The sequence below is a fragment of the Myxine glutinosa genome, chromosome 2 (genome assembly GCF_964187855.1).
Source record: "Myxine glutinosa chromosome 2, kmMyxGlut1.1, whole genome shotgun sequence".
In the NCBI taxonomy this organism is placed as follows: domain Eukaryota; kingdom Metazoa; phylum Chordata; class Myxini; order Myxiniformes; family Myxinidae; genus Myxine; species Myxine glutinosa.
This window is the reverse complement of record NC_136262.1, coordinates 134,661,716-134,685,616: the sequence shown is the minus strand read 5'-3', so window position 1 is coordinate 134,685,616 and position 23,901 is coordinate 134,661,716. Positions and strand designations below refer to the sequence as shown.

The 23,901-nt window shown below is 43.4% G+C and overlaps 1 protein-coding gene across 1 annotated transcript in view; it reads left to right on the top strand.

Annotated features, from left to right (window-relative positions):
- The window catches only part of LONP2 (lon peptidase 2, peroxisomal), a gene marked incomplete at its 5' end in the record, with an annotated part of 103,853 nt that overhangs the window by 16,472 nt on the left and 63,480 nt on the right, over positions 1-23,901 (top strand). The window contains 3 exon segments of the mRNA XM_068105087.2: positions 3,544-3,663; positions 7,402-7,577; positions 9,707-9,801. Of these exon segments, the coding sequence (XP_067961188.2) occupies positions 3,544-3,663; positions 7,402-7,577; positions 9,707-9,801 (391 nt within the window).

Here is a 23,901-nt window from a genome sequence, read left to right as displayed (position 1 = left end):
GTCGGCAGCTGCGGCTTCGCCCTGAATCTTGACGTTGTGCAAGCTGAAGAGCCGTTTAAAGCGTGCAAACCATCCAGAGCCTGCAACGAAGGTTGTGTCCTTATCCTCCGCGGGTACTTCTTCAGAAGATCCTGGAACAAAGACTTCGCCTTCTCCTTTATCAGCAACTGGCTCGTTGGTATGCGTTCATGGTTCATGGGTCATGGTGAAAATTTTTTTTTTTCACGTCGTCCTATTATGATGTAGGAGTGACGTAAAGTCGCACATAATGACGTTCACTGAACTGAAATTTACTCTAGAAGAGTGGTGTAAAGTCGGATTTGACGTCGGTCAAAATGGCGTAAAACGGGGTATTGCTGTACTCAGTTTTCACTCCGGTTTCTTTCTTTCTTTCTTTCTTTCTTGTTTGTTTGTTTTCTTGTTTGTCCTGGCGATATCTCAGCCATCCTTTGAGATAGGAAGCTGAATTTTCAGCACAATGTTGAGCAAGCGTTTGGCAAACACATTATTTTTTTGTTTTTTGATTAATCAATTAATTGATTAGTTACTTCATTATTATCGATTAATTAAGCACTTATTTATTTCCTTTCTCTTCTGGACAATATCTCAGGAACATTTTGAGTTATGAAGCTGATATTTGGACATGACAATGACCAAGTGATTTGGCTGTAAAGGCTATTTTTGATTTATTGATTAATCAATTAATCGATTAATTATTTAATTATCCGATTAATGACTTAATTAATTATTTATTTTAAAGTTACAGATTCGGATGAAATGGTGGCGGTTGAGGTATTCTATTGGCCAATATATTAATTATTGGATTATTTTATGATTATTATGTATTTATTTTCAATATTAATCATTTATTTATTTTCTTTCTCATCTGGGCAATATCTCAGGCACCTTTTGAGCTAGGAAGCTGATATTTGGACATGACAGTGACCAAGTGATGTGGGTATAAAGGTTATTTTTGATTTATTGAATAATTAATTATTTAATTTTTTAATTAATGGCCTCTTTAATTAATTTTCAAAAAGTTACAGCTTTGGATGAAGTACTGGTGGTTTAGGTATGCTATCAGCCAATTGATTCAGACAATATTTTATGATCATAATTTATTGATTTTAATTATGCAATTAATTAATGTATACCTCTCCCTCCCAATACAGTTTCTATGAGCTGCTCGGCGGTATTGCCGGGCAAAAACATTATTTTTGGTGCCGAAGGTGCCCCGGCAATGTGCCGAAGGTGCCCTGGCAATGCCGCGCTGGAGGATATTTATTTATTTGGCATGGAGGCGGTGTACTTTGAATGTATATGTACTTGTTTTCTTTCTTTCTTTCTTGCTTGTTTGTTTGTTTGTCCGGGCGATATCTCACCCATCCTTTGAGCTAGGAAGCTGAAATTTCGCCACATCCGCATATGAAGAAAATATCAACCAGAGACAACTCCAGTTCTCACCTTTGGTGCTTTTCTTCCAAGGTAATTCAACCATGAGGTCAAAGTAACTCTGAACAAGTGCATACTCTGGCATTGACTGAGGCATCTTCTTGAGCCTGGTAAGGAAAATGAACAGTCATGAAGTTAATTCTTCAAAAAAAATATATATATAACGACATCCTGCCAAAAAGTAAGGTTACAGAAAACAGAACATTCTTGACTATAAATGGATTGACCAATTCGCTTCATATGCAGGTGGGGTTTTGCTCCCTGAAATAGCGAGCACGTGCTTTTAGTCAGGTTCACTATGTCAATAAATTATATTTCGTTCAAAATCATGGTAGATTAGCAAACCTATACATTTTTGGAAAGGTTATAGCATAAGGAAACTAAAAATCAATGTTTACATTTGGAGAGATACCTGTATGGCGGCCATTTTGGATTTTCAAAATGGCCACTGTAAAATACATATTTTGTTCTATTTCTGCCTCTAATTACCCTAAAAACTTTTTTAAATATCCTAAACCTATATTTTCAGGGACAAGGAATCCAATGAAAGTATCAAATTAGTGCTATGGGGAATGGTAAGACACGAATCAAAGGTTTTGAATTGCAAAATACTGTCTTTATATTCGCGATAAGTTGCATAATCAAATACATGTTATCATTTTGTACAGGCAGTTAATAACATCAAAATGTGTCACAATAATTCATATCACCAAACATACACTGGCAGTCAGCAAAATCATATATACACATGCAGTCTATAACTTCACATCTACACAGGCAGTCAATGACAAAATATACACAGGCAGTCAATGGCATCAAACATACACTATTACAGAATATGCCATTTAGAGTTCGTCATCACTGTCCTGTGTGTCGTATCCGACAATATAGTCCGCATCGTTTTCACAGTCCGTTCCACACAAGCAAAGGTCGGTCAAATGGATTGGCAAATCGAATTGGTCGAATGGTCGATCGAATCGAATTCGATGAATCGAATCGAAATGGTCGATCGAAGCGATTGGTCGAATGGTCGAATTGGTCGAATCGAATTGGTCGAATTGGTCGAATCGAATTGGTCGGAATTGGCAAATGTAAACATTGATTTTCAGATTTTCCATGTAATAACGTTTCCAAAAATGTATAGGTTTGCTAATCTACCATGATTTTGAACGAAAAAACATAGTGAACCTGACTATTTGGCAAAAACTGTTTTTTTGGTGTTTTGATTAATCAATTAATTTATTGGTTACTTAATTATTATCGATGAAGTACTTTTTTTTTCTCATTTGGACAATATCTCAGGCACCTTTTGAGCTCAGGAGCTCATATTCCGACATGGCAGTGACCAAGTGATGTGGCTATAATGGATATTTTTTGATTTATTGATTAATCAATGAATCGATTAATTATTTATTGATTGGTCTATCAATTAATTATTTGATTTGTTTTGACCAATTACCTATTTAATTAATTTTCAAAAAGTTAGAGCTTCGGATGAAACGCTTGTGGTTGAGATATCATATTTGCCAATTGATGAAGAAATTATTTTATGATTATCGTTTATTGATTTGAATTATGCAATTAATCAATCTATTATTGTACACTTCTCCCTCCCAATATCATCTCTACGTGCTGCACGGCGGTATCGCCGGGCACCCAAGGCTCCCTGGTAATGCTGCGCTGGAGGATGTTGTTCATTTATTTGGGCATGGGGGCGGTGTATTTTGAATGTATCTGAACTTGTTTTAACACATTATTTACGATGACATTAGTATTCATTAGACCAACATACCTGGCAAATGGGATTTGAACCTGGTTTTTCAGCATCAGGAGTCATCGGTTAGGTTGCTCAACACGAAACAGGCCACACTTTAAGCTTGTACATTGCTGAGTAGCTGTCGGACAATGTTATAATACTCATTTTAATGGTGTCTTTGTGTAGTATATTAACATTGTGTTGTGTGTTGTTATGGTGTACAGAACTAATGAGGAAGTGTTTTCTTGTGGTTAATTGTTCACAATCCCATCACATACTTGCTATGGACTCTTTTATGATTTGCAGTTGTTCTCATATTCCTCCTTCCCTGACAGATCTTGGACACTATAGATTTGGAAGAGAGATTCAAAAGGACCATTCCTTTGCTAATCCGACAGATTGAGAGTCTTCGCCTTCTTAAGAAAGCCCGTGGTGCACAGTTAGAAGATTATAAGGTATAATCATCATCGTGTGTGTGTGCGTTGTTTGTTGTTGTCTCAATTTTTGGGTTTCAGGAGGTGGAACAGAGTCCTCCCAGGACCCAAAGTATCCACCTCTGCTTCGGTAAGAGATCATGGTTCATGGACCAAACTGCTCAACGTTTTCAGAGTTTTGTTCCAAAGGCACTTTTCAGGATCGTCACCGAACCCCGGAATGCCGTGTATGTGTGTGTGTGTGTGCGTGTGTGTGCGTGTGTGTGCGTGCGCGCGTATGTATATATATATATACAAGCATGGATCGACTCGCTACGCTCGCTTCACCACATGTCGCCGCAGAGGCACGGGCTTGTTTACACTGAGGACAATGATCTGACTGAACTTGAGTTGCTGCATTGTCATTATTTCCACCAATCATAATCCAAACATTTCTTTTGTACAAATTTATTTGTAATATTGGTGATATTATTTATTTGTAATTTATTTCTAATCAAAAAAGGTACAAGTGGTGTAAAGCTCTAAATGGCCAAGGGTCCAAGCTGTCGAATCGGTCTGAAGAGTGTAAGGGGTCATAAATGGTGTTAAGGTCTAAGACAGTGGTTCTTAACCTTTTTAAAGGTGCCGAACCCTAACGAAACCCACCGAACACTCGCGGAACCCCTCAAATTTGACCAAAAAATTAAGAAGAATTGCATCTTAATGCGTTTTCTGTTCTTCTTTTCGGGAGGCGATCTGGGAAATGCGTGGTTTTGTTTGAGCAAGGGCCACCCTCAAATCATTTTCGCATGCAAGCCTGCTCCTTTTCTTTGTTTTAATGTCCACCAGTTTTGAAAACGCATGCTCGCAGAGATATGTTGTAACGAACGGCATGAGGATCTCAAGGGCAATTTTAGCGATGTGAGGATACCCTTCCATTTGGCGGCACCAAATCGTTGAGAGCGTTGTTGTGCCAAAGAGTTGTTGAGTCTGGCTCTGCTGAAGTTCGATGAGGTCGTCGAGTTATTGGTCGTTGACATCTGCCGTTGCAACGTCGAAAGTAAACGGCTGCCGCACCCATGCTGGGTATTGCTTTTGGTCGGGGAAGTAGCCGTCGAATGACTTTCCCAGCTCATCCAAGTGCGTGGCAATCGCTTGCTTCAGCTCCCCCAGTACAGCAGTGCCTCCAACTTAAGACTCATCTTCGATCCCGCTCACGCACTCGTCCAGTAGCGAAAAGTTCGCGAAGTTGCCATTCTCCGTTCGCCGCCTCCACAACGGTAACTTCTTTCGGAAAGCGCTCAGCTTTTCTTCAGATTCGATGACATTCACTCCACCGCCCTGCATCTGGCAATTGAGATGATTGAATGCGTCAAAGATGTCAGCCCAGTACGCCAAGGCGAGGATGAACTCTGACTCTTGGAAGTGCGTTGCATGGCAATGCTGGTGTTCTCGCAAAAACAGGGCTAATTCTACACACAAGGCAAAAACACGGCTCTCTACCTTCCCTCGTGATAACCATCGAACGTTAGAGTGGTAGAGAAGGACTTCCAATTCAGAGCCGATTTCATTGCACAGCTCTTTGAAGATGCGATGATTCAGAGCACGGCTTTGCACGTAATTCACAGTTTCAACGACGATTTTCAGAACATTGGCCAGTTTTGGAGGCAGGGTTTTTGATGCCAGTGCGTGTCTGTGTAGGACGCAGTGCGTGACGATGGTGTGTGGTGCATCGGCCTTCACCAGCGCTTCAAAACCGGAGTTGCATCCCAGCATGGCTGGAGCTCCGTCTGAGCAAACTGCAGACACCATGTCCCACGAGAGGCTGTTGCTTCTGAAGAAGTTGTCCACAAGCTTCTTCATGTCAGCTGCCTTCGTCGTTGTTGTGAGAAGCTTGCAGAACAGAAAGTCTCCCTTGATCTCGTCTCCTTTGACATAACGCACAAATAAGATGAGCTGGCTCAAATTCGAAACGTCGGTGGTCTCGTCGAGTTGAAGGCTGAATTTTGTCGGGCTCGCGACTAAATCTGCAACTACCTGGGCGAGGATGTCGTCGCTCATGTCGTCGATTCTGCATCTGATGTTGTCATTTGAGAGTGGAACGAGAGACGACTTCTTTTCAGCAGCTTTTCCCAGCATGATGTTGGCCATCTTCAACGCGGCCGGTTTGATGAGTGTCTCGCCAACGGTGCGCGGTTTGCCCTGCTTTGCGATCAGGTGCGCAACTTCATACGACGCGGTGAGGATCGGTTTGTCAATTGGAACGAAGCCGAGAGTGGGCAGGGTAGCACTTGCGTCGAATCGGACTCTTTTCAATTGAATTCATCAGAATTTGAATTCATCCAGCGTTGCATCTTTGTACTTCCCCTCGCCATGCAGTTTTTTTGAAGTGTTCCCGTAGTTTTGCTGGTGCTAGGCTGGAGTTGCTCAACTTGACATTGCAAAGCATGCATTGAGGACGCTGACTTCCGTCCCGTTCCGTCAAACACGTGAACGCGTACCGCACGTAATCCTCCGACCACTTCCTTTTTTTTGCTCGACATACTGCAAAAAAAAAAAAAAAAGTAACAAACTGATCTTAATTGAGTTCAGGCAGATAATTATATGACAAAAAATAAAAAAGGAACATGCTTAAATATAATCAGTACCCCTCTGAAAACTGAGAAATTTTAACTAATAAAACATAACTTATAGTTACGATGATGGGATTTATTATCTACTCAACTCTATGTCACCTCAAATCCCATTATAATATTACATAGAAAACTGCGAATTGTTAGTTTTGAATTGCGACCAAAGGAGTTATATCACCTCCACCTAATTTTCTGAGTAATTCGATCATATTTTATAATCACCATCCACTTTTGACTTTAATATAACTGAACCCGCCCTGCATATCCACAAACTTTTCCAACTTACTTTTCAATTAATCAGTAACTCCAAATTAAGGCGCGACCAATGACGCACGGCACACGGCAAGCTAATCGAGGCTATTCACTGGAATTCCCGAACACCTGCAAAGTCCAAAATCCAGTAAGTAAGTAAGCAAGTAAGCACCATCAACAGAATAATTAGCAAGTTGCTCATTGATTCAACTTACTACAGTCAGTGTGAAACAACTTATCTTAAACACAGACCAGAGAAACCATGAATGGGATGGGAATACAATTTCGAATAATATTTCCATTCGTTCGTAACATACACAGCAAAATAATAATAATATGAATGATAAGCGTAATTACACATAGATACAAAATTGATACAAAACTAAAAAAAACAAATTGCAATGCGTTTCGGAGGACCTCCGCCGAACCCCTGAGACTGGCTCACTGAACCCCTGGGGTTCGGTCGAACCCAGGTTAAGAACCACGGGTCTAAGAGATCAAAAGGGAATAAAGGGGTGTAAAGGCTTAAAGGTCAAAATACCCCAAAGACTCTAAAAGACCCAAAAGACCCAGAGGGCCCAAAATAACCAGAAGACAGAAAAGACCCCAAAGACCCCATTGAGATCTCATTGGCCCACATATACCATAATCCACTCATACCATAATCTCATACCATAATCTCATTGGCCCACTTATACCTTAATCTCATTGTCCCATTCATACCTTAATCTCATTGGCCCACTCACAAAGGCAGTAGTAATGATTATCGCACCACAAGTATTGTGAAGAACTGAAGAACACTGTTTTGATTTTTAATTTTTTTTGAGTGTGGTCGGTTAATTGTAAGTGATAAAAATACAAACTCTGTGCATGTGTGTGTTTCACATTGGTCCAGGGCTTGATCAAAAATCTCTTCCCAAAAGTTGATTCGGGTGTAATAGATCCTGACCCCAGTGAGAGCGGGTGGGATGATGATGATGATGATGATTCCTTTGCTGGTCTTGAAAGAAAGATGAGAGGAGTTGGAATGTCTGAGCCAGCCCTACGTACCTGCTTGAAGGAGCTGAAAAGGCAAGATGTGTCTTGGAGTGCATCATTGCATCCCTAAGCTTGTTAGCATAAGGAACTTTCTTCTCTGGATGGTTTTACCTTGATAACATGTGCACTCAATTCAATTAGCACATATTCTGGAAAACCCAATTAAAAATAATTTAATACCAAATGGAATTCTTATAAAAGCCTGAAATTGTGCACTAAATTTTATCCTGACTCTGCTGATGATGCCTGCAGTTAACTATAGACAATTTCCTCAGATGTGTTTCCTTCTATCTTCATTGATAGAAGCTCTGGCTATACGAAAGGCAAAGCAGTTGATAAAATACAGTTTACAAAAAAACATTTACTTGTGTGAATCTGGCTTGTATGCACACGCACACACACCCAACCCCGTGCACGCCCACACGTACAATGGCGGCGAGGGGAAGGCGGTGTGCTTTGCCGTCTCCCACTCGTTGCCGAATTACTTCAATGGGAGCGAAGACAGTGATGATGGCGGCAGCTTTTGTGGGACAGAGGACCGCGCACGTGGTGCCCGGTGTTTTGCCGTTCGACATGCGTTTATGTTGCAGCCTCGGCCTGCAGCTATGGCAGCTTTGATGAGACTGAAGGCCGCACATTTGGCACCCGGTGTTGCGCTGATCGACATGCGTTTTGGAAGTGGCCTGGCCATGCATCCTTGAGGGCTTTATCGACTCCATCCCATCGAGGAAGACTCACTTTTGCCGACTTCCTTCCGTGGTGTGACTCCCTCCCGCCATGTACAGATGGGACCGAGCTTCGGTGGGACAGTGTGGGTGGGCATGTTGAGGCATGGAAAACCCCATGGCTGAGACATGGAATACTGAAGGCCCCTTGAGGGAGGTTGAAGAGGGGTTTTGAAAGAACTTGCCAAAATGAAAAGAAGGAAAGCCTGTGGACCATCTCAAATTGCAGTCAAATTGGTGAAGGCGTTAGGGCTTGGGGGAGTAAAGTGTATGGTTGAGTTGTTCAGGAAAGTGTGGAGTGAGGAGAAAATACCAGATGATTGGAGGAGGAGCATAATAATACTAATTTTCAACCACAGGGACTGTGGAAACCACAGAGAGATCAAATTAATGGAGATACTGGAGATGATTGTGGACCTCAAGCTAATCAAAAGGAAGACCAAATAATGCATTGGAGTCATCAGAAGTCCCCAGAGAGAAGGTTAAGAAGTACCGAGATCACCGAGAGAGGGGAACTGAAGGAGTATAGTGGAGGAGTATCGTGGTCAAGGCAGGGCAGAAGCTTGGTGCCATTGGACTTCAACCCTTATAAATGGAAGAGGAGGAAGAGGAGAAGAATAAAGAGAAATGTGAAAGGAACAAAGAAAAAAGATGTTGGGAAGAAGCCGGATGGATAGATTCCAGCAGTTATTCTCCAGGCTTAGCATTTGCTACTGTTGCTACAGCAACAGCGTTTGTTACTCTATTTACTCCCCAGGCTTAAGGGAGATCGTGAATATTGATGAGATGCAGTATGGATTCAGGCAAGGAAGGGGAACTGTGGATGCAATTTTCATCATGAGACAGATCCAGATAAAGTTGCGTGAAGGGAATAATAAGCTGTACTGTGCATTAATAGATCTCGATAAGGCACATGATATGATCGCAAGAGAAGTGGTGTATTGGTTTTTGAGGAAGAACGGCATGCCAGAGAAGATTGTTAGAATCATGATGGGAATTATGTGGGAGCCTTTTTGGAAGTGATTTGGAAGGAAGTAATTTTTGCTCACGCCATATATAAGCAGCTAGGATGGTTGATCAAAGTGATGTCAGCTGACTTCCGAGCAGATGGAAGATGACCTCGGACAAATGATAGAGTGAATAAAGCTGAATGTTTGTGAGGAGTAACAGTGCCTAGTATTATAATAATTACCACGATTGTCATCTTTTAAAGAAAATTTGCCCTGGATAGCTTCTCTGTTGCGGCCTTTGTTGATTCTTGGTTTACCCCAATTGTCAAAGTGCTTTAACTATACCAAATTCAAATCTTATCAACGGCATCAATTTATAAAAGTGTCAAGAAGGTTCTGTTTTTTGTAACCTTACTTTTTGGCAGGATGTCGTTTTATTTATTTATTTTTTGAAGAATTAACTTCATGACTTCATTTTCCTTACCAGGCTCAAGAAGATGCCTCGGTCAATGCCAGAGTATGCACTTATTCAGAGTTACCTTGACCTCATGGTTGAGTTACCTTGGAAGAAAAGCACCAAAGGTGAGAACTGGAGTTGTCTCTAGTTGATATTTTCTTCATATGCGGATGTGCGGTACTTTAAGAGAGTTGCTTCCAAAGCTAAGGCTACCATTCTGCATCGTCTCTGGACTGTTGTTACCTGTTTACCTGTGCTGTTTACCATCTCGTGTTTGTTCCCCTGTCTACTTGTGGATTTATTTTGTGCTTTTGCATCAGGATATTGCGTGTTGTTGTGGTTTACAGCGCTGGAGCCGACACGCACCATTCTTGTGGGTGCACCTGTTAAAATATTTTCTTTCTCTTTCTTACTCTCCATTATGCTTCCATTTTCTCCTCTCATTCACCTATCTACCAACTCACAAATCAAAAAATACAAAAACGACTTCCTTTCCACACCTTTTCTCATTTACCACAAAATACTTAACACAACAATTCACTTCTCCTTTGACAGATAGTTGAAGAAATAGAGAAATAAAGAAAAAGTCAGAATCAAAATGAGATGTCGTCTTCATACAATGCAAGTTAATGCTGGGCAGAACTTGTCTACCTTCCTGTGTGTGAAAGATTATCGAGCTGTGTTTGAGGTAAGGCCATTTCGGGTGAGCATTGGAATAGAGGGCGAAGCGTATGCCAGATCTAGACTTGATAAGGAACGGCCAGAACTTTGTGGAAGGAGAGTGGTTGGACAGTACATTCTTGTTTGATGAGAACAACTATGTTTTCATGCTTGTCTCAGGATGGACACATTTTTGTGAGCTTTGCAGAGTGACCTAAAATTGTCCTCGGTCAGGTTAGCCTTCCAGTTTGAGAAAGCTTTACTGCAACTGCCTCACGAGAGGATTTAGTTTACCAAGGCCTAGAGGCTGGATATTATACAGTGCCCTGCAAAAGTATTCACTCCCTCCAAAGTTTTCACATTTTGATGCCACCTGAGCTTATTCCATGATACTTTCAAATCAAATTAAATATATCGAGTCTTCACAAACTACTTCAAAGTGATAAAGCAAAAAAATGCAGATAAAGTGTGAATAAGTTAGATTTACAGAGAAAAATCAGATTATTCTGAGTGATAAGTATTGAAACTATTTGTCTTATTAACCCAGAATCACTTCAGCAGCAAATTATTTATTTGAAAGGTTACAGAATAAGGGTAATCGGTTTCACCTGCATGTAATCAGTGGTATAATTGTATTTAACTTATAAATTAAGCTCCCCCACTTATCGACAAGTTTGAAGATGCAACTCACTTGGTCAACCAACAAGGAAAACATGAAGACCAAGGAGCTTTTCAAACAGGTCAGACATAAAGTGATGGAGGAGCACTGTTCAGGAGAGGGTTATAAGAAGATTTCAAAGTCACTCATTATCCCTTTAAGTATGGTGAAATCCATCATTAAGTGGAAGGTGCATCATACCACCCAGACTCTACTCAGATCAGGTTGCCCATCCACACTTAGCAGCTGGGCAAGCGTTCGGGATGTCCCTGTAAATCCAACAATGACGTTGAAAGATCTGCAAAGATCTACGTCCAAGATCGGGGTCAGTGTTCATCAATCAACAATATCCTGTTCCCTCCAAAGAGCTGGTCTCTATGTACAGGTGGCAAGAAAGAAGCCATTACTGAAAAAGACGCATTTAAACTCTCATATTGTGTTTGCAAAAAAGCATCTTAATAATACTGCAGGTATGTGGAGAAAAGTTTTGTGGTCAAACGAGACAAAAATTTCACTGTTTGGTCTAAATTACTTAAAAGTGTGACGTCTAGCGCAAGCCTCACACTGCACATCACCCAATCAACACCACCCCTACTGTCAAACATGGTGGTGGCAACATCATGTTATGAGGCTGGTTTTCATCAGAAAGGACTGGCAAGCTTGTCAGGATAGAAGGGGCAATGGACAGTGCGAAGTGCAGGAGAATCCTTGATGAAAACCTGTTTGAGTCGGTGATTAATCTGAAACTGGGTAGGAAATTCACTTTATTTTAAAAAAAAAATTTAAAATGGTTTTTGCATACAGGATCGAGGCTCGTGAAAGAGCTAACATTAATCACACTTAAAGTCAAACCGACACATAAAACACAAAATAAGGGGAGCGGTAGACAAGATGGGGAGAGAGGGGGAAGGACACAAACACAACATTTGAGAGCAGGGACATCGGGAGATCTGTGGGAGGGTTCCAACTTATATATCGTTTTCGTTTTATATTTCGTTCCAACTACAGTGTGCAATAAAACCTATTGTAATTCCGTCACTTAAAAATAATGTTTCACCCACTTTGCTTTGGACCATATTCCACTTTGTCAGTGGCACATTCGCGTGTGCGTGGCGCCCCCACACACTTTGGACCATATTCCACGTCAGCACATTCAAAGCATCCACTGACTGCACAAGTGCAAATAATCAGACTACTGGAACAGCAAGTGAACTGGCTAAGTTGGGTATTGCAGCCTGGCATGGGGTCACCATGGGGTGGTCTGCGACACAGGTTTGTGGGGCCATGGACCACAACGTAACACACAAAAAAGTATGTTTGGAGAATATCAGCACAACCTCTTTCAAACATCCAACCTCTCCCCAAATTGTCATCGTCATTGTCCTCGTCACCACATACAAGGCTTTCACCCGCAGCTCAATGGAATACTGTTCCCCCCTCTGGGCCGGTGCTCCTGCCTCACACCTCGCTCGGCTTCACGCTGTTGAAACCAAAGCTTTCAGAATTATTGGAATCTCCTGCGATGAAGCTAACTCCGAGGGCCTTTCACTCACTCACCGCAGGCAGGTTGGTGGTATTTCTGTCTTCTACCGACTCCTCTCCGGCCTTGCTCCCCCAGCTCTCTCTGTGCTCTGTCCCCCAAATATTCCTCCAGGTCGCACTATTTTATACTTTGTGTGTCTGTTGTGATTTTTATTTTGTGTGATAAATGTTAGCTCTTTCACGAGCCTCGATCCTGCATACAAAAAAAAAAAAAAAAAAAAATGGCCAAAAACAATACATAGCAGAATATATCAAAAAGTAAAGGGTGGATTTGGACGAAATTTGGTGGAGATGTTGTGTGTGTGTGACAAGAAAGAAAGGATTGAATTTTGGTGAAGCTCCAGATCAGGATAGTAGAATTTTAAAAGTGATTCTTCACCATTGAGAGATAGGGACAAAAACGATACATAGCAGGATATCTCAAAAAGCTGTGGACGGATTTGAGTCTGTTTGTGGACCCTCGTATTGCATTTGAGTCTGTTTGTGGACCTTCGTATTGCATTTGAGTCTGTTTGTTACTTGCCGGAAAAGATTCCGGCAAGTATGTTGATCTGTTCGTTTGTCTGTCTGTCTGTCTGTTTGTCTGTTTGTCTGGTTGCAGCACTACGTCTACACCGTTGCACGTAGAATCGCCAAACTTTGCTCATGTATTTGTCTTGCCCTCTAATATACTGTGCCCAAATGATGACGTCATCGGTCACGTGGTTCGGCCGCCATCTTGGAAAAACCCGAAAAACTTTGCACCTCTATATCTCCGAAAGTGCTGAACAGAATAAATTGAGACATGGCTCATTGTAAAGAAATCTCCATTGGGAATAAAATATGTTAATGATGACGTCATAGCTCACGTGGTTCGGCCGCCATCTTGGAAAAACCGAAAACCTTTGCACCTCCATATCTCCAAAAGTGCTGAATAGACAAAATTGAGACATGGCTCATTGTAAAGAACTCTCCATGTGGAATAAAATATGTTAATGATGACGTCATAGGTCACGTGGTTCGGCCGCCATCTTGGAAAAACCGAAAAACTTTGCACCTCCTCATCTCCAAAAGTGCTGAATAGAAAAAGTTGAGACATGGCTCATTGTAAAGAACTCTCCTTGGGGAATAAAATATGTTAATGATGACATCATCGGTCACATGGTTCGGCCGCCATCTTGGAAAAACCGAAAAACGTTGCACCTCTATATCTCCGAAAGTGCTGAATAGAAAAAATTGAAACATGGCTCATTGTAAAGAACTCTCCATGGGGAATAAAATATGTTAATGATGACGTCATAGGTCACGTGGTTCGGCCGCCATCTTGGAAAAACCGAAAAACCTAGCACCTCCATATCTCCGAAAATGCTGAATAGAAAAAATTGAGACATGGCTCATTGTAAAGAACTCTCCATGGGGAATAAAATATGTTAATGATGACGTCATCGGTCACGTGGTTTGGTCTTGGAAAAACCAGAAAACTTTGCACCTCCACATCTCCGAAAGTGCTGAATAGAAAAAATTGAGACATGGCTCATTGTAAAGAACTCTCCATGGGGAATAAAATATGTTAATGATGACGTCATCGGTCACGTGGTTTGGTCTTGGAAAAACCAGAAAACTTTGCACCTCCACATCTCCGAAAGTGCTGAATAGAAAAAATTGAGACATGGCTCATTGTAAAGAACTCTCCATGGGGAATAAAATATGTTAATGATGATGTCAGAGGTGCCTCCATTATGACGTCATAATTCGACAAGTACAAAACTTCATCCGATTAAGATGAAATTTCTTGAGCGTCATGTCGGCATAAATTGGTGGAGAAAAAAAATAATGACGTCATTGATCACGTGGTTCGGCCGCCATATTTGTTTTAACACAAAAGCCTTAAAAACCACTGAAAATGCATCCTGGTGAGGGTTTGCTATCTCTGATTGCTCTTTTTCTTGTTTGTGCATGTTTTTTGCAGGTGTTTCTGACATGTAACCGCCTTCACTGTAACAGTGTTTAGTTTGATGTCTTCAGTTTGGAATAAAAAAAAGTTTATTTGGAAAAATTGTTTCTACATAATTCGTAATTCCAATAAATGTGGTATTATTGGTAGGAGTGAATGCTTTTGCAGACTACTGCAGCTGTAGGTGGAATTGGATAAACGTGGTCAATAATAGTGTTACGTGTATGGTGGTAGGTAATGAAATATTTTCGTCGAGGTGGAATTTTATAGAGTAGTGTGCTCCGAATGTCGTGAAGAAGAACCCTCATGTATTTAAGTCAGGGCTGGATGTCCGTGTTAGTGTATATTTGTCTCCATGCGAGGGGTGGAGCTATGCGAATTAGTTGAGGCACAGGGGTAAATTCCCAGTGTGTAACCGCCTCTGTGAATTTTCCCTTTGTTACTTACAAAATCGAAGATTTTTCAAGTACAGTAATACCCCGGCCTACGTCATTAATTGGTTCCATAAGCCATGACGTAACTCGGTTTTTGACGTAAACCGGGCGTAATGTCTTAAAAATGCCTTAAAATGAAGACAAACACCGTAATTCGTAAAACTAGAGTAAATAACTGGAGGAGGCTGCGGCTTCCCCCTGAATCTTTGCCGCTCCCCGTCAGGAGTCCCTCCGTTGTTTTCTATCAGTCGGGTCTTCTCCTCGAACGGGGTGACCGGCACGGACGTGTCGTCCGTGAGCTGGCTTGTGTGCCGAGTGGCTCCGCGGCCCGCTTCACCACGGCGTGCTTTACCCAACGTGTCCGAGCAGTTTCACCGGTGGTCGTGTCGTGTCGTCTGTGACGAACTTACGAGCTCAGGGTTCTGTGAACCCGGCCGCCCCGGGGATCGACGCTCGCCTCCGAGTCATAGGCGTGCCCCGTCTTTCCTCGAGCGGCCGAAGTTGCTTGCTTCTTTATTTTTGGACGATGCGATATACGCAGAAACGACGACGTACAGGCAGGCATTTGCAAATCCATGCACATGTGCACATGCACAATTCGATCGGTTCTTTGCAACGATATGCATCAACAACAACTTGCTACTCCCTGCACCACAGATGTCAATTTCCAAACAATTTACCTACTTCCTCTACCTAACTTTAAACTACCCTCCCCGGATATTCGTGAAGGGGTCCATCCTCCCCCATCCACTCCTTCGCACCATGCACTCCACACCACTCAATCCACACTACTCACTCCACACACAACCATTCTCGACCAATGCCTCATTTCACCAAGTTCATTCCAAAGATCCTCATTCAATTCCTCATTTGCGCCGAAAGCTCATGCTCATACTTGAAGTCGCCGGTGCAATTACCCCCAAGCATTAGCGTTAGCTGCTCCTTCGCGACTTTGTAGCCTGGCATGGTCTTCTCCTCCTTCGAAATAAATGATATGATGATGTAGGAGTGACGTAATGTTGCACATAATGACGTTCGCTGAACTGAAATTTACTCGAGAAGAGTGGCATAAAGTCGGATTTGATGTAGGTCGAAATGGCGTAAAACGGGGTATGACTGTATATTGGTCGGTTCCATTTGTGGTTCTGTCTGTTTGTCTGTTTGTCACCGGCCTACAGGTCACAATTCTAAACCGATCATCACGAAACTTCACCAAGTTGTATAAGTCGTCCCAATTGAGAAGCCTATTGATTTTGAGGTCAAAGGTCATCTGGAGGTCAAATTTCTAAAATCGCCATTTTAAATCCGATTGACTTGAAAATTGAATAGCATTTGTATATCAAGTCACTAAATTGGGAAATGAACTATTTTTGAGGTCAAAAGGTCAACTTAAGGTCAAATTTTAAAAAATCAATTTTCATCTAAAAAGCCGTCATTTCTCAATCGATTGACTTGAAAATTCAACAGCATTTGCATATAGTCACTAAATTGGGAAATATACTATTTTTGAGGTCAAAAGGTCAAAGGTAAACTCAGTCAAATTTAAAAAATCATCAATTTTCATCTAAAAAGCCAACAATTCTCAATCGATTGACTTGAAAATTGAACAGCATTTTCATAGCGAGTCACTAAATTGGGAAACACACTATTTTTGAGGGAAAAAGGTCAAAAGTCAACTCAAGGTCAACCTTCAAAAATCATTTTCATATGAAAAATCGTCACTTTTCTTCCTATTGACCTGAGCTTTGATCAGGATTGTCAATTTTTATCTTGATGAAATGGACAATTTGCTGTTTCAATGGAATTTTTTTTCTTGGGGAGGTGGGGGGGGGGGGGTATTTTGCAAGTATCGTGCTCCGCATGACGTCTTCTTGTTCTTATGACATTTATTCGGTCAGCCATGCGATCGGCACATTATTAAAATAACGCGATCGCCGACAGGATCCGGACACCACTAGCCCACCCAGCTGAACCTTCTCGATGGGCGTCAAGGGTGGCCGTGACCTGTCTCTGTCAATCCTCGACTCAAGATGTCTCTGATTCCTTAATATCTCTCCCTGGTTACTCTCTCCTCTGGTATGATAGACCGGAGTCTCGTCCTGGAGGTGGGGTTGCTATCTTTATCAAAAACTCTCTTCCTCACTCTCCCTGCACTGCCCTCTCTCCACCTCACCCCCAGGAGTACCTCTGGCTACGGCTTCCTCTCCGCTCCCACGTTTTGTTTGTTACGTGCTCCTCCCCAAACCCCCTGGTCACGGTGTACCTCCGAGCCCCGAGAGGAGTCACGGCAGAAAGATGTGTTATTCTGTGTCAAAGATCAATGGCGAAACCACACCAATCGTTACCAACAAACAAATATTGTATTCAGGTCACACAAGTATAACAACACAAAAACAATAGTAATCAATTGTACAACAAATAGTATATCATCCCTATTATGGTACCATCAGGTTCGTACAATATAACTCACTGTGCTCCAAGTGAGCGAAAAGAAGAAGATTCCCAATGTCTCTATTCCCAGCTTCAAGCCAAAGTCGATCCGCTCCAGCGATCGTCAGAACGATGTCCAATCGAGATCAGAATCCCGTTCAGATAACAGTCACGTGGCCAAAGCTGCACAAAGGCACCCTCAAGGCGACTGGGAAATCCAACGGCGCCCTCCAGGCGACTGGGGAATCACACCCTCGGGTAGGTACGTTTCACGGCTCCAAATCGGCCAACCGCAGATTTACCTTCAAAATCCACGTTACACACACACACCCCAGATAAACGTCTGGACGCGGTGAAAACGGCTGAAGCGAAGCAAAGAACCTTGCGCGATGCGTGAGTCAAAATGGCCGACGGCCCATTCTCGAGGCATAACGGCACGACGATGATTTTCCTCGGAATCAATCGCCAAAAACCTGACACGCAGGTTGATCTGTCACAGCGATAACAACTCTGTCGCAAGAATCCCTTTCCCGGGAAACCCGAAGTTCGCTAGTGACCTCCGTTCGTCAACGTTTGCTCCAGAACTCGAAGTAGCTCGGCTTTCTTGTCGAACTCACTCGCTCCGCCTTCTTTTTCCTCTTCCTCTTCGTCGTCGGTAGGTTCCGGTTTCATTTAAAACATTCACCTTTTTACCTTTTGGAGAATAGTAATATCTATTTCCCTTAAACGACAACAATAATAGTACATAGCATCAAAAATGCTTACAGTGGATGAAAACCATAACAACGGAAGTGACAAATCCGTAACACTTCCCCCCTTAAGAAAGCAAGTTTGAACATCGTGAAAACTTTCTTTGCAGGCAAAAACTCTTTTAACAAACAAAAGTAAAACTCACACCCAAATCATCAATTCCCGGGAGCAACGATAATTAATATTTCCCAAAATAAAGCAACAAAACTTCCAAACAACCTACAGAAATTTCCAAAGTTAGTTCACTCTGGACAAAGCATCAGCAACGACATTGTCCCTGCCCTTTACATGCTCAATTTCCAAGTTGAACTCCTGCAAAGCCAAACTCTATCTCATCAACCTCTGGTTTTTATTTTTCATTTTTTGAATGAAGGTTAAGGGTTGTGATCAGTGAACCCAAAGCAAAGCAAATCTATACCACTATTTGAAGGAGGCCGAGCTGAGAGCCAGGTTTCATGGTGGTTGGGTGGTGAGGCCTGGAAGTATTCACTGCATGGACGCATTTCGGAACGTGGAGTTCACGGGTTAATCCGTGTAGGAATCTTGGCTCGGCTGCTCCTGAGCACTCAGTGCTTCCAACTCTTCTCTTGATCATAAAAATCATAATCACGGTTGTAGAGTCGGGTGCTGTAGTCACGTGAGTAGCGGTCCCCATCTCGGCTACCACCGTAATAGTCATCCCGTCGAGAGTTGTCAAAACTGCGCTGCTGCTGCTGGGAGCCTCCGTAGTAATCACGACTGCGGCCGCCACCAAAACTACGACTCCCACCCCAGGAGTCATAGCCACCCCTGAAACTACCTCCACGTTTTCATCCTCTGTAGCCCCCTCGACACCCATGGCCTGCCTTCTCTACTGTTATGGTCCGACCATCCAAATCCTTGCCATTCAAATCCTTTTCTGCGTCTTTGGCATCCTTTGTGTTTTCAAACGTGACAAAGCCAAACCCTCTCGGCTTTTGTGTCTCCCTGTCTTTTATCAGCAGCACTTCCAAGAGTGGTCCATATTTGCCGAAGACAGAGTCCAGAACATCGTCCCTTGTGTTGAAGTTCAGTCCACCTACAAAGAGCTTGCCAACATTGCCTCCATCCATGACTTGTGTGTGCTGACACTTAGTTTCAGGGTACTCGACAAGAAGTGCCTGTGCAAAGCGTGACGTCAGTATCTTCTCCTTCTCTTCAGAGCGCTTCCTACCCATAGCACGAGTCACTGCACAGGATGGAAAGATACACGGAATCTCCTGCTCTAACTCTGCGGTGTTATTTTCCATACTAGGCTTTTCAACAAACATCGGATTACCAGAAACTCGACCACCGGCCAAATCATTCCCGATAACAAAAGATATTCCCTCTACAGGAAGAGTGGCTTGTAAACCTACGGTGACCGGTCCTGACACCAAATCAGACTTTAAATGGATGACATGAAGTGGAGCTTTAACATAGCCACCAACTCCCTGTAAAAGAACACTAACACCAGTTGCCGTCTTCTCTGACAATGGCAAAATGCCTTAAAGCATTAAAGATTGATGTGCTCCTGTGTCCCTCAATACCCTAACAGGTCTCTGGTTAGTCAAGTCTCCATCCAGTGACACAAACCCCTCTGAAATAAAAGGTTTGTAACCCTCTTGAACAAGGTCGTTCTGTGATGCCGTAACTTTGGCATGGGAACCTTCACAAGGCGCTGTCCTCCAAGGACGATTTCTCGCATTGGCCAATGCATTCGGAGTTGTACTAGTCTGACTCCGCTCCTGATTTTTCCTTTTCAGGGCATAACATTGGGACATCAAATGCCCAGGTTTCTTGCAAAAAGCGCAAGTAGGCCCGGAGGAAAAACTCATGGTCTGCCTCGAGTCCCCCGGAAGATAAGTCTGTCTTGGGACTGTCGTCTTCTGATCCCTAAAAGTCGCGGTATCAGATTTGTCCTCATAGTCATCTCTAGGCCGCCTCCATGAATATTTGTTCTCCGCACCTGATTTACCATAACTCCCCCGGCTAACTCTAGGTGGGAAGTTCGGTTTGTGGAACCCCACCCTGTGTGTCAGCGCAGAGTCATCTTTTTTTTTTTTCTTTTTTTTTTTTTTGGTATACAAGATCGAGGCTCGTGAAAGAGCGAACATTAATCACACAGAAAGACAAACAGACACATAAAACAAATAACATCGGGAGCGGTAGACAAGATGGGGAGAGAGGGGGAAGGACACAAACACAACATTTGAGAGCAGGGACCGAGAGACATGGAGACATCGAGAGATCTGTGGGAGGGAGAGGGCTTTGGGGGGGAGGCATGTGAAGGGGGGGGGGGGGTGGGAGAGGTATAAACATATGGACACTGCCAGGATTTCCAGGAAAGAAGTTGGAATTTCAAACAAGGTGGATCTGGGGTGAATTAGTGGGGGTAGAAAAGATCAAGGTTATGGATGGGGGAAGATAAGAGATGGTGGTGAACAGCTGTTTTAAAGACCTGGAGGGAGGAGAGGGATTGAAGGGAGTGTGGGAGTTTGTTCCACAGGCGGGAGAAAAGAGGAATGAAAGAGTGAAGGTGAGCAGAGAGCCGAGATTTCGGCAGTTTAACCATCAGAGGGTTGCTGGCAGATCTTGTGCGACCTGTAGGAATATTTGGGGGACAGAGCACAGAGAGAGCTGGGGGAGCAAGGCCGGAGAGGAGTCGGTAGAAGACAGAAAGGCCACCTACCTGCCTGCGGTGAGTGAGTGAAAGGCCCTCAGAGATAGTTTCATCGCGGGAGATTCCAATGATTTTGAAAGCTTTGGATTCAACAGCGTGAAGCCGAGCCAGGTGTGAGGCAGGAGCACCAGCCCATAGGGGAGAACAGTATTCCATTGAGCTGCGGATGAAAGCCTTGTATGTGGTGAGGAGCTCAGGTGTGCCGAGGAAGGACTTCGCACGACGGAGGATGCCCAGTCGGCGACTGGCTTTGGAGGCCAGCTTGGAAATGTGGTTTTCCCAAGAAAGATCATGGCAGATAGTGAGACCCAAAAGCTTGAGCGACAGAACTTCTTGGAGAGGATTGTTGAGAAAGTAGATGGGAGGGTTGTCCAGTCGATCTTTTCGGAGAGACATAGTAAGAGAGTGAGATTTGTCAGGATTGAAAGACATGTTCCACTTGTTTGACCAGTCTGTGATTTTGTCCAGGTCTTCAGAGAGTGAGGAGGCTGCAGATCTGCCACGGTTGCTGCCTCATACAACTCTGATACTTTCTTTTCATCCAGATGTACTTTAATGTCCGCGTGGACACACTGTTTGAATTCCTCCACCAAGATCAATTGTCGCAACCGGTTGAAGTCTTTCCCAATCCCCTTCGAGTCACACCACCGATCAAACATGGTTTCCTTCATTCTGGCAAACTCCACATGGGTCTCACTCTCCCTCTTCCTGGCATTCCTGAATTTTTGCCGGCAAGCTTCAGGGACCAATTCATAGGCTTTGAGAATGGTTTTCTTCACTATCTCATAATCTGCACATTGGTCAATCGGTAAAGTCGAATAGATATCTTGAGCTTTACCCACCAAAATACTTTGCACTAACATAGTCCAGGACCCCACAGGCCCTTTTAGCATTTGAGCCACTTTCTCAAAGTGTAAAAAAAACTTGGCTACCTCCTTTTCATTGAAGGGTGGAACCAGCCTCACATGCCTTCCAACACCCCAAGTGTTCTGACTAGTTGTCGAACTAGCCAGCATGGATACTACTTCTCTCCGTTCTCCCATTAATTCCAGCTCCTTGAGTTTAAGTTCCTTCTGATACTCCATGTCACATTCCTTTAACTTCCTTTCAGCTCTCCTTTCCTCTGCTCTTCTCTCCTCGAGTTCTCGTTCCTGTTCTGCTCTTCTTTCCTCCAGTTCTCGTTCCTGTTCTGCTCTTTCCTTTTCTGCTTTCCTTTCCTCTGCTTTTAACCTTTCCTGGCTCTGCAGTTGCATATCCATTTTCTGGAGCTCCACATTTTCTTTTTCCTCGGGAAACCAATCCAAGGCTACCTCTTTCCATATTCCTTGTCCCACCAGAGATTCTACCACCAATGTCTGCATCTCTGCTTTCTTCATATGAGCTCGGACCTCCAAGTTAAAATGTTTGGCCAATATCAAGAGTTCCGATCTTTTTAACGCTTGGAACTGTGCCTCATTAGGGGACGCCGCAAACTTCTCTGCGTCAAACACCATGGCGACTATTAGTTAACACCTGTTAACCTTCACACAAAAATTTTCCAATTTTTGGAATGTTCGGGAATTCTATCCTGGACGAGCCCCCAATTTCTGTTACGTGCTCCTCCCCAAACCCCCTGGTCACGGTGTACCTCCGAGCCCCGAGAGGAGTCACGGCAGAAAGATGTGTTATTCTGTGTCAAAGATCAATGGCGAAATCACACCAATTGTTACCAACAAACAAATATTGTATTAAGGTCACACAAGTATAACAACACAAAAACAATAGTAATCAATTGTCCAACAAATAGTATATCATCCCTATGATGGTACCATCAGGTTCGTACAATATAACTCACTGTGCTCCAAGTGAGCGAAAAGAAGAAGATTCCCAATGTCTCTACTCCCAGCTTCAAGCCAAAGTCGATCCGCTCCAGCGATCGTCAGAACGATGTCCAATCGAGATCAGAATCCCGTTCGGATGACAGTCACGCGGCCAAAGCTGCGCAAAGGCGCCCTCAAGGCGACTGGGAAATCCAACGGCGCCCTCCAGGCGACTGGGAAATCACACCCTCGGGTATGGACGTTTCATGGCTCCAAATCGGCCAACCGCAGATTTACCTTCAAAATCCACGTTACACACACACACCCCAGATAAACGACTGGAGGCGGTGAAAATGGCTGAAGCGAAGCAAAGAACCTTGCGCGATGTGCAAAACGCGCGAGTCCAAATGGCCGACGGCCCGTTCTCGAGGCGTAACGGCACGACGATGATTTTCCTCGGAATCAACCGCCAAAAACCTGACACGCAGGTTGATCTGTCACAGCGATAACAACTCTGTCGCAAGAATCCCTTTCCCGGGAAACCCGAAGTTCGCTAGTGACCTCCATTCGTCAACGTTTGCTCCAGAACTCGAAGTAGCTCGGCTTTCTTGTCGAACTCACTCGCTCCGCCTTCTTTTTCTTCTTCCTCTTCGTCGTCGTTCGGTCCCGGTTTCATTTAAAACATTTACTTTTTTACCTTTTGGAAAATAGTAATATCTATTTCCCTTAAACGACAACAATAATAGTACATGGAATCAAAAATGTTCACAGTGGATGAAAACCACAACCGCGGAAGTGAGGAATCCGTAACGTGTTCATATGTGTTCTGCACCGTCCTCCAAACAGTGATGACTCCATCTACATCTTGCTGTCTGATAACATGGACCAACTTCTTTCGACTCATCCCAACTCTCTCTTCCTCACATGTGGTGATTTCAACTGTCATCATGCCAGCTGGCTGGGTGTGGGTGTCTCTCTCACGAGCCGTGACACCTCAGCAAAGGACTTCTGCAACTCACTGGGACTGACACAATCTGTCAATTTCCCGACCCGGATATCAGTCAACGGAGCATCTTCTCTTCTGGACTTGGTTATGACCAACTTCCCTGCAAATATCTGCTGCTCATCGTCTGCTACGATCGGTTCATCTGACCATATGCTTGTTAAAGTAGACATCTCTCTGGCCATTCTCAGAGAGCCTCCTCAGCGTCGACGAGTCTGGCATTTCACTCAGACCAACTGGCACAGTCTTCAAGCAGCCATCAATCATCTGGACTGGTCTCCCATCTCTACTGCCTCTGACATCAACTCATCCTGGGAATTCTTCCAAAGTAAATTG